At 34.3% G+C, this 12052-nt stretch overlaps 1 protein-coding gene across 1 annotated transcript; it reads left to right on the top strand.

Moving 5' to 3' along the window:
- Window positions 1-9782: 9782 nt before the first annotated feature.
- Window positions 9783-11244, top strand: LOC123865943 (achaete-scute complex protein T4-like). The gene has a single exon (XM_045907165.1). The coding sequence runs from the start codon at window positions 9915-9917 to the stop codon at window positions 11121-11123; it is 1209 nt and encodes a 402-aa protein (XP_045763121.1). The 5' UTR covers window positions 9783-9914; the 3' UTR covers window positions 11124-11244.
- The last annotated feature ends 808 nt before the right edge of the window (window positions 11245-12052 follow it).

Below are 12052 nucleotides of genomic sequence, written 5' to 3'. Positions count from 1 at the left end.
AAACAAATAAAATTATATTTAATAGGCTCGTGAGAACTGTCGCCCACCACCCACCGAGGGTCATTCTTTAAATATTTTAATTGCACCGCTAAATCGTCCCAAAAATTTTATTTCCCGTAAATCAAACGGTGTCCACGGTAGTGCGGTCCCTGTACATTTTTTCCCTTTCAAGCATTTCCCAAAGATAGATATCTCTTTTTTATGTCCTATCAAATGTAGCAAAAAATAAAACATTTTATTATTAGAAATTTTAATCACTCAAACTAATTTACTTGTCATAAAAGTGATTTCATCGTTTATATTCAGAGTTATCAAAAAAACATATCATAGATCTAACCAAAAGCAGGAATAGCTATCAACTATACATACCTACATGATATAATGTCGGTATAGAAGGCTACTCCTGGGAAAAGAACCTAATTGGTCTATGATCCCTATATTTTTGAAGTCAAAATAATTTGAAAAAGGTTCCATTTTCCAGCTTAAACCAATAGAACTGTGATCTGAAAAGCAAAATACGATTGATTGAAATTTCAAACAGATCTGTACTTGCAGACCAAAAGACATCTAAATAATAGAAAATATATACTTTTTACAAGGAAATTTAAAGTTATCTAAGACAAGGGACGATTAATATCGCTACCTACGCCCCGTCAACTCAATGTTTGCTCAAAAATTTCATAAAACTTGATATATTTCTCATAAACGATTTTTGATGAACAGATAAACCCGCGAGACCCCTTCTGAAGTAGTCCAAAATTTGACAACGTGGACCGCCCACCGACAATATCTTAACTTCGCATGATTTAGCGTAATCACACTTTATCATAATAAGAGTATAATACTTGCTTATATTTCTAAATTAGATATTATAGAGCCAGGTATAATTTTGAGCAATCGGAAGCGCCATCCGTCAAAGGTTGAGTCATTCAAAATCCATCATTCATCCACAACAAGACTTACTAAAACGAAAATTTTGAAGTCAATAAATGTCTCTGTTTGTTTTTCTAACAGGAAATCTATTTAGTTTTGTAAAAAGTGCGGTAAAAAAGGAAAAAAAACCAGTGTGGGTGGCTGACGACAGTTTAAGTAGTGTAACCCGATATGCGAGTCCAGTAGTTCCTTTGTTTTTCTTACACACAAATAAAATTATTACTGTTGAAAGCCTAGGCGTACGTAAATGAGGTTATTATTTATTCAAGATCATTTCTTTAATTTTGACTGCTGCTTCTATATTGTGTTCTACTTCTAAATCTAATTATTCGTACTTATTTGCAGGGCAAATAAGATAAGTTTAAGTACTCTGTTGTTCCTCTCCCTTCTTAATTAGGCATAGATTACAGTTGCTACTGCATTTTAAAGTATCAATACTTATTGCTATTCATTTCTGAAGCAATATTGTCAAATGCACAAGCATTAAATTTAGACCTGTTAATAAGGCCAAATTAAAATATAATATAATTGAATTTTAGTTCATGATGAACTTTCTAAAAGACTAAGTACTTAACTATCAAGGATTACTTAAGTTAAAGTGTAGTCTCATTCATTAACAGAAACGAAAATTATTATTGCATTCACATACGAAAGCAAACCAGTCGAATAATAGCATTAATCTCATAGATTTTTTTCCGGGATCAATAAAGTAATCGAGGGTTCTCTCTGTCTATGTGTGAGTGAGCGCGTTTGAGAAAGGTCACGTGGCAAAACCCTCGGCGCAACCCCTAATCGTTTTTCTATCCCTTTCTCACCAATTTTACTTCCTGTTGTTAAAAAGGGACAATGCTTTTACTTGTGTGCAGGTAAGATGGCGCGGGCCTAAACATCTGCCAGGCTTGATATTTTTCGTTGATTAACGTAGTATCTACCAACAATAAACCAAATCTATCAGTGATTTGATAAAAAAAACTGACAAGTGCGAGTTGGACTTGAGCACAGAGATTCCCTCGAAATAGTTTCAGTAAGGTAATTCAAGAGTTGAAGTTACTTAATTTATCTTTATCTTAACTATAATAAATTTGTAATCGCAAAAAAAAACATTTTTTATGTGACATAATACAAATAAACATTTTTTTTTGCTCGCGCTTTCCCTTGCCCCTTGCTTCTTGCCTTTGCGATTCAAGTCAACAAGAATAGTGTACTAGGGTATACATATATACCCTATTAGGTTTTAATTTACTTTTTAGCGAGCGTCTTAAATATGGCCTAATTTTTCCTTTTTAACCCCCGATACAAAAAGAGGGGTGTTATAAGTTTGACATGTGTCTGTGTATCTGTCTGTGGCATCGCAGCTCCTAAATTAAGAGGGCTCTCTCCGTCACTCGTTTCCACTCGTTTCATACAATCGTAGTTCCAATTTCATTTGAATATTAAGCAACCTAAGTCCATGAAATTTTGCAGACATATTCTAGAAACTAATATCTATGTCTGTGGTTTTCCAGATTTCTGTTAAAATATTCGGTTTCAAAGTTACGCGGTCTTAAAATTTTCATACAAATCTTGGAGCCCCTGTAATTTTAAAACTACATATTTTTAGAAAAATCTAAAACACCACAGACACAGATATTAGTTTCTAGAATATGTCTGCAAAATTTCATGGACTTTGCTTGCTTAATGTTCAAAGGAAATTGGAACTACGATTGTATGAAACGAGTGGAAACGAGTGACGGAGAGAGCCCTGTTAATGAACCGATTTTAATTTGTTTGAAAGGTGGCTTGATCGAGAGTGTTCTTAGCTATAATCCAAGAAAATCGGTTCAGCCGTTTGAAAGTTATCAGCTCTTTTCTATTTACTGTAACCTTCACTTGTCGGGGGTGATATAAATTTTTAATGTACACTTGTTTCCTTTTGAAGCAAGGAACCCCAAATTTTGTATTTAATCAAAATGATTTACTTTTCTTATGAGAAAGCCTCGTGATTAAAATTACAGAGGTGTACAGACACTATAGCATAAAATCTTTGGTCTTAAATTCACCTTGAAATCCCTGTTGGCTGCATACAGAAATGTATAAGCACTTGCATGTAACGGTTTCGCCATTGAAAAGTACTAAATTGAACGGAACAACTACCAGACTCGATCTTGTTCTTTCACCAAAGTAAACCAAGTTATTGCATAAGCTTTTCATACGCCCTTAAGTTTTGGGACACAATGTATAAATTCGCATAAATGGGAGGTTTTTTAACGCAAATAGACGTTTATAGGATTTAAGAATTTCATTGAAAACGAACTCAGTAAGGTCCTCGAGGAAGGGGGCTAGTTTCTGAACGGAGTTCGTCTGGAGAGAAACAATGAATTTGAAAAGCGTTTTGTGTCTGGACCACAAATTGAAAGCGCATTGGATGCTATTATTGTTATTATCCGACTGCGGCAAAGCTAAAAGGAAGGGTTATGATTTTAGCAGTCTATGTATGTATGTGGGAATGTATGTTTGTATCCAGATTCTGTGTGTTCCACCGTAGAACTACTGGGCCGATTTTGATGAATGAGGTGTTAATTGATTATCGTAAAGGTCCAGGTGACATAGGCTACACTTTAAACGAAATATTGACCTAACGGATGTTACATGAAAAAAAGTGGGGGTCTCCAAAAATTTTTTTTGTTTTTGTATCGAGTGGGATGTCAAATGAAAGAGAAAAAAACTCTCAGTAAAGTTCATAAATGTAATTGTACTACAACATTAAAATAAACCAAACGACAGAAAAACAATTTTACTATAATATTTCAGCGTTTATTAAGACGATCGCAGTCGGGTTTTAGTTTTCAACTTTATCTTGTTTTTGCTCTACATGTTATTTTCAAAGGGGATGTAAAGCCGTCAGTCACTATATGAAGTGGCTTGTTCGAAATTTTTACTTTCAATTAGTACTGGAATCGTAGATATGTATGAATGTTTTACGTCTGTTTATTTTATAATTTCTTCGAGTAAAGTAGATACATAATTGAATGATTCCTGATTTTAATTCTATTAGTGTGGTGTGTATCATTGATTTATAATTATTTAAAGACGGGCAAGTAGGTAGGTATGTTTTTTAAACATGAACATACCTTTTTATAATAAATAAATATAACTCGGTTACGTGTTTTAATTGTTTTCTAAGTATACATATTATGTACAAAATTAACCAGTTTCTGGTAACTAACGAAAAACATTTAGTAATTACTTTATCTAAGTATAAACTAACGCTGGTTTACCAATTATATTTAAATTAATTAAAAGTATAGATTGGTGCTTGGTATCGATGCCTTTACGACAGATGAAAAAAGACAAGAATTTTTTAGTAAAAAATATTTCTGAATGAATTCATAATCCAAAATCCTACAGAGCGTTGAGGACCGGATATTAAGCTTTTATACTCCCCCTTGGCTTGCTCAGATTCCCAATGAGTCTACCTATTTAAATCTAGCCCTCTAGATTTAGACTGTGTAGTGTGTTTACCTGCTTTGTGCTACTGACCTTAGCTTATATTTAATTCTCAAGTTGAAGGTTCCCTTTTATTTGTATTCTAATGCTCTTGTTCCGCCATACTCTGGAGATATTGAAATAGGTAGCTGCGTATTTTATTTTGCAATCAGCGTCATTGAAATTAAGCTTTGATAAAATTCGTCACTGGTTAGCGCTAATAACATTAGCTTAGATTTTAACTGTCAAGTTGAAAGTTCCCTACTATTTGTCACCCACTTAATAATCTTTCTCTGGATACTGAAATAGCTGAAACAAATTATTATTATTTTGCAATCAATAAGCATCGAAATGACGCGAATATTAAGTTGGGCTGCAATGAGGATAATTCGATAACGACAGATTAATTAAATAATGTCGAAATCATTAATCAATCATAGATTCGGTTGAATTGACCACGGATTCGGTAATTTAAACAAAATTTTGCTATGATTGGGTTATTTTGCAACGCGATCAAAATCAATAATATCATCGTGAAAAGGCTACTAACAGCTGAAATGATTGTTATTGATAGTTATTTATTTTAAAAGTACATGATTTCCAAAGTAAGGAGAAACCCCTCTAACCTAGAAGAGGTTCTAGTTACGCATTTTATAGATACTTTACACAGCATCAAACCACCAAGTTATAATTTTATCGCGTCAGACTTGCTACACATTTTGTAGGGACTTTACATAGCATCTAACCATTACGCTATATTATTATCGCAAAACAGGAGCCTAAACGAAATAATGCGTCTGGAGCTCTGAATAGGCTAGCTATTTCAAGGCGACCTGTATTGAGATAGGTTATTGCATTAGAAGCTAACTCAGTCGGGAGTATGGCTTTACAAAACACAGCTGTTTATTCAATGGGCAGGTTAGAGTTATTTGTTAGTTTTTTTGCGCTTTGTACAATCTTATCCATGATCTTATTTGACTTTAGGTTCCTGTTAGATTCTGTTTCTAGGCGGATATTGCAAGGCTACTATATTCATTCCTATGTCAAAATAAATTATTTTTTGGAATTATTAAAAAAAAGGGTCTTCCGAAATTCGTAAAATCCACGTCTGCTGGTAGTTTTAAGGCTAATTTTTTGTCAAGTAAATAAACCACTATATATTTTATAAGTATGTAATAATGTTTTCTTTATTTTTAGAAAAATACTGTGAGGGGACGAAGAGATTCAAGGAAAAAGTTAATCTGAAAAGTCGTGTAAGAAGTGGAAATTATAATAACCAGTCTTATATAATTACTAGCTGATACCCGCAGCTTCGCCCGCGTGGATTGGTCAGATCCCCTGCAACATCAGGATTGAGGAGTTGGAATCCAATTTTTTTATGAAACAATGTCGCAAAGTTCCTCTATCGATTAAAAAAGAAATGACGCAAATCGGTTCAGAAATCTCTGAGATTTCGGTGTACACAGGTAGAAAAACACAACTCCCTTTTTGAAAGTCGGTTAAAAAAGTAGCCTATGTTACTCCCTGGTCAATCCTCTCTGGTCTGTGAAAATCCCGTCAAAATCGGTTCAGCCGTTCCGAAGATTAGCCTTTTCAAACAGACAGACAGACAGACAGACAAAAATTTTAAAAACGTGTGATTCAGTTATGGTATCGTTCAAATAACTATATGACCTTAATATGCGGTAGTTATTTCGAAATTACAGACAGACACTCCAATTTTATTTATTAGTATAGTATTAGTATAGATATAGATTATGGTGTCGGAAGATAGCCAAATCCACCCTTGTGACTACTGTAACCAAAAACTTAAAAGAGTTTTAAATGTTTAGACAGTCGTAATCACATGCAATTCCCCCTCAACGCAGATTTGCTACACCTTCCTCTCCAGACCCATTAACATATGGTTAAGCTAAATATAGCCTTAATGCCTTAATCCGTGCACCGTGTACGGAACCCACATGTTCGCAAGATGGCGCGACTCACCTTACTTGGCCGAAAAAATCTACATCTTGAATTACAGGATGCACTTTTGGAGTATTAGAAGGATTCTGTTCTTTAAATAGAGCAAAGTTCATAAAACGTAAGTGATACTTTTGTCATGTTTACTGTAATAATTGTAATTAAATGTCACAGGTTATAGCCACAAAATATTATGCAAGTCTCATCAAAACTCGATAAGTGTTCGAATCGATAAGTCTTTATTCTTGAGAAATGTATCACTTGCGTTGCCTTTTACTAATATTTTTTTTCTTTCTGTTTATAGGTTGAGAATTTTGTGTTTCTTTTATTTAATTAGATTATAATAGGGCTGACATGTACATAGTTATTAAAGCCCTTAAATAAATAAAGGAGAAAAAAACAAAAAAAAATACTCCATTTTAAACTTTGAATTAAATTTATAGCTGAATTATTCACCAATTTAGTCAACATTAACCAAAAAAAAATTATCTATCAGCTAATAGTTAGATAAGTTAAAATTTTACAACATAATGCGTTTGTAACATGCTCATTTTGTTTTTGTGATAATTTCTTTTTACCCGACTGCGACGAAGCCCAAAGGAGGGTTATTAGCAATTTTAAAACTAGGTGCCTACACACTTATAATAATGGATATAGTTTTATTTTTAACGGTAATTATAACATAACAATGATAATTAATTGTCATCTAACGCGTTAATAATATAATATGAGTAATGAGTATGTTTAAATATCTACTAAAACATTCATAAATATGATAAATTATTATAAATCAAGACTGAGTAGGTTTTGTTCGCCTTGAATGCTTAGGAAAGCTTTTTTCCATTCACTTACATTGCCGTGAAAGAAATAAAGGCGTCGTTATGTTCTTATTCACCGAACCTTATACTAAAATGTATAAGGCTCATCAGACATTATTTCAACATATTGTACCTACATTTCATTGAATAAATCATTCATTCATTCATTCATATTTACTATTCGACATTAAATATAACATTTTCTTTCACGATCCAAATTTTTCGCGGATCTTACATTAGACTTAAGTTGATTCCTAGTTCTATGTTTGGCATAAACAACTAGATATGCTTACCGAAAAAGAAGCAATATATACTACTGAATGTAATGAGAATGCACCTACCTACCATAACAGCACCATCGGATAAGTAGGTATAATATAATATCGCTATCTTAGATTTTTTTTACTTATTTATTTGTCAGGAAATGCATTTCGTTGCTCGCTCTTCTAGGAAATACCTTCATACAATTTTTTATGGTAGGGACACTGAGTATTCCTTATCATCAACGTGACCTGTCTGCCTACTGATGCTATAAAATGAATACTTACCTACTATCATATCATCCTGAAACCTACCTAGGTACAAAACACACACGTGTTACTGAAAACCTTCTCAATACCTGATGAAAATGAAATCTAAATAAATCTTTAATGCCTAGTAAATAAAGTTTAATTTTGATCAATAGCAATAATTATATGTACTTTTATAGATAGTAAAGAATAGGTCATAGAACGGCGCGTGCCATCATACAAAAGCATAAAAGGTTAGCAGCTGGCGTGGGCGAACTCACACATGTACACAGACACACAATATAATAGAGCAAGTGTTAGTAACACAGATAAATAGCTATTAAATAAGTAAATGAATTTTATTTCAGGCAATAAAATCACAACCCATATCAAAAAAACACAATATGATGCAGGCACAGTAGGTTAATTAAATCAAATTTTGCAATAATAAACAAGTGTAAATTAAAAATTTATAACACCCCCGACAAGTGAAGGTTACAGTAACTAGAAAATAGCTGATAACTTTCAAAGGGCTGAACCGATTTCCTTGGATTATAGCTAAGAACACTCTCGATCAAGCCACCTTTCAAACAAAAACAAACTAAATTAAAATCGGTTCATTAGTTTAGGAGCTACGATGCCACAGACAGATACACAGATACACACGTCAAACTTATAACACCCCTCTTTTTGGTTAGGGGGTTAAAAAATAAAATAATGTTTGAGATGAACGGAAAATAAAAATTCATTTAAAAATGGTGCTAACAAAATTAATAAGGTCATTCCTTGATTCGCTCAAGTAAACTGTTAACAGGACATTTCCGCTAAAAACAAACATTAATTCACGTCTTAAAATATCACTCTTATCAACGAGGTTCACTTTTAATTAAAGATGGTCCTAAACCATAATAGCTCGAATATTAACGTCAATTCATGCATGCATATAGGCGTACACATATCTAATATTCCGTCCAGAAGTGGTCCAGAATAAAGACACGGGCCACGAAACCTATGATCATTTTGTATGCTCTAACGAAAAAAAACTATCTATTGCCTCATCTCGAGAAAACCAGCTTCCCATGCGATCTCCCTGGCGCAATGGTGGCAAAAAAACCTTGAAAGTGGTAACAGAATGATTCATAGGTAGGTCGAAAGAATTCCTAACTTTATGAAATATAAAATTCTTACTTAGTTACAGGAAGTTCAAAAATATCCCAAAAACTCCATTATAATTTAGTCCAATTGCACTTAGCATCCCCTGCACATACGAAAATTCGATTGAATAGGTATGCGAACGGTTTGAAGCCCGTTATTTCACATGCCTATCTATACACATTTCATCTGATACCACCGATGTGTGAGTGAAATACTCACACATGAGTCATATCGTAGTTGGGTGCGACACCCCTTGAAATTATTGTCCGTCGATAGGGATGGTTAAGGCTGTATGTAACATCGATGTCGGTAAAATTTTAAAGATCGATAGTTTGTCAAATATATTAACAAGAATATATTATTTAGAAATGTTATCAATTAAGGTTTTATTTATAATAAATAAGTGTAATTAATTACCTATCTGTAAGTAGGTACATATTTGTAACAATTATTAAGATGTTAAGTTTTGGACACCCCAAAAACTCGATTGCAAAGAAAACCAATGATCTCTATGTACTACGCACTAGTTACTAGATCGTACCAAATAAGAAATTTTAATCAAATTGAATGGTAAATTATTCTATGACAGTAAAACAACGAAGGATTGACGACTTTATGAACACGATTTTTTTCAGAATAGCCATTTTACGACTACGTTATATTCTTACTACCTATTTATTTCAATGGTAATAACAATACTATGAAGGGTTCTAAATATTCATTAGTTGCATAATTCCACACTAACAAACACTGATACTATATTATGACATGTTGCAAGTTCCGAATATCGATATGTGGAAATGATAACAGCTATCCAGCCCTATAAAGGGCATGTGTGCAACTAGTAAACGTAAGTACCTACCCCTGTTGATCCCCCCGTGAGCCGCGAGCCACCCCAGGTGCGGCCCGTGGCACGCGCCATTCTCGCGAAGGCCGGCGCTCTGACGCCACCTAAACCTCATAACATCCTTCTAACAGTTCTCACTAACAAGTTACGTGATCTCATCTCCCGAACCGCACCTAATTTAGAACAAACAGTTATAACATGTGAAAAATCCAAATCATCATCAAAATGAGCTCCATAGGCGTCGTTGTATTCCGCAACTCGCCACTCAAAGCGCAGGTGCTCCAGGAATCCGTGAATAATTCCGTGAACATCACCAACAATGATGTGAACAATGTTAGACGTGAAATTATTATAGTGCGGAAAAAACAAAAGGTACAGTCGCCGCCGAATTCGGTTTCAGTGTCCTCTTTAGTGCGTGTAGTAGATCCTGCAAATCCAAACACATCGTCGAAGCGGCCGAGACCCCGGGATAATGTTCCAGATGAAGCCACAAAAAGCCCCACACCTTTAGCAGTGGCGCGCCGAAATGCGCGGGAAAGGAACAGAGTGCGCCAAGTCAACGACGGGTTTGCCGCTCTACGTCGACATATACCAGAAGAAGTAGCCGCAGCTTTCGAAAATGCAAACTCCAATAGAGGGCCAAATAAGAAACTCAGTAAAGTCGAAACTCTGCGCATGGCTGTGGAATATATTCGAAATCTTGAATGTCTTCTCAATATTGGGCATACTGAGAAAGAAAACTTATCTCGCCCGTCGATGGAATCGTTTCCCTCGCCTGCATCGTCATCGCCAAGAGAAAATAGTCAAGAACGTTACTATTCACTTAATTCACCCGGAATCGACGACGAGGATATGGATGAAGACGAATTGGATGGAACGCTACATCAACTGCCGACGCAGCAATACATCGATCTACAATCATCTGAAACATTTTTAGTTTCTACTCCACACTTATACGAGGAAGACGAAATTGCTGGACAACCACTTACGCCCGCCTCAGATCTATTAGGACATGAAGAAGTAAATCCACATATTCTCGACGGCCACTTTCCCTTTCCCAGTTCAGCGGAACAGTTCACTGTTATACCCGAACAAAGCTATTGCAGTGAAACGGATGTGCCTTTAAGTGAGGGTGATTTCGAAGTGAAGTATGCGGAAACTATACATCAACAGATTCAATCTAACTTTGAAGAAGATTCGGAGTTGCCGCTAGACGCAATAAACCCTGATTTAATTTTGTCACATAATCAATACAAATTCAAAGAAGGCTCGGACACTTATCTTGACAACCAGCAATACAGTGATGTAGAGCTGAAGAAAGAACTTCCTGACATCCAAGTGACTCCTGAGGACCGGGAGCAGTTCGAGGAAACCTTAAAATGGTGGCAAGAAAAAACTAGACAAGCTCGTTCGCTGCCTAAAAATAGCCATTAATTACTGTGTATTATTAGGTAAATTACTTCTAAATATTTATTGCCATGTTTTAAATTGTAATTATTCAAATAAAACATACAGCTGTCGTTGCCAAAGAGTGTACTCGGCGCGGGCGCAAGGTGTTCTGTAACGGCCACTCGATGTAATTCTATATTTACGTAACAAAATGTATGTAACTGTAGAATAATTGTGTACTAAAAACATTTCAACAATACATAACATATTTTTATAATGTTTTAACAACATTTTGTACACTGAATTTAAATAAAATATAAGTTAATAGAGTAGATAATAAAGAGTAGTTAAATTATGATAATTTATTTCAGTATGTATTTACGATTACGATTTTATTCAGTGTCATCTCTTGTCGTGTTTCTATTAAAAATATTGTAAGTTTTTGTAATGTACATAAATCTGTCATAGGGCACCTAATAATAATACAAATTATGTTAACTACTTAATATTAAACCGTGCCTTTATAAAAATAATGTGATGTTAGATAATAATTTAAGTGTAGTAAATTAAATGCTTTTATCGACACCTTGTAGTTTTTATCAAAAAGTCTTGAGAAAGCCCCCATGCATTATCTCAAACTAATTTCGTCATCCGATAACCTTAATCACGCTATTAACGACACATCTCGAATCCAACCCCTTGAGACAAACCCCTATGCTAATGCAGTGAAATTGTTTAACATTAAATGACCTACTTTAAAAGCTTTGTGTTAAAAAGCCGCCAGCCCCAATCCACCGTTTCCTGTTGTATTCAGTTAATCAAAGATTAATCTGTAGGTAGGTAGATTAAAAGGTTGAATTTTTGACGTGCATTCCTTTTTTTATTTAATTTAATCAAAATTTCATAATAGAATCATAAATCATTTCATTGATAGTTTTTATATTAAATATCTGTTAAAACTTAAAATGTTAAAT

The sequence above is a fragment of the Maniola jurtina genome, chromosome 6 (assembly GCF_905333055.1).
Source record: "Maniola jurtina chromosome 6, ilManJurt1.1, whole genome shotgun sequence".
NCBI classification, from domain to species: domain Eukaryota; kingdom Metazoa; phylum Arthropoda; class Insecta; order Lepidoptera; family Nymphalidae; genus Maniola; species Maniola jurtina.
Note: the sequence above shows the minus strand (reverse complement) of the source record. Positions and strands in the feature narration are given on the sequence as shown.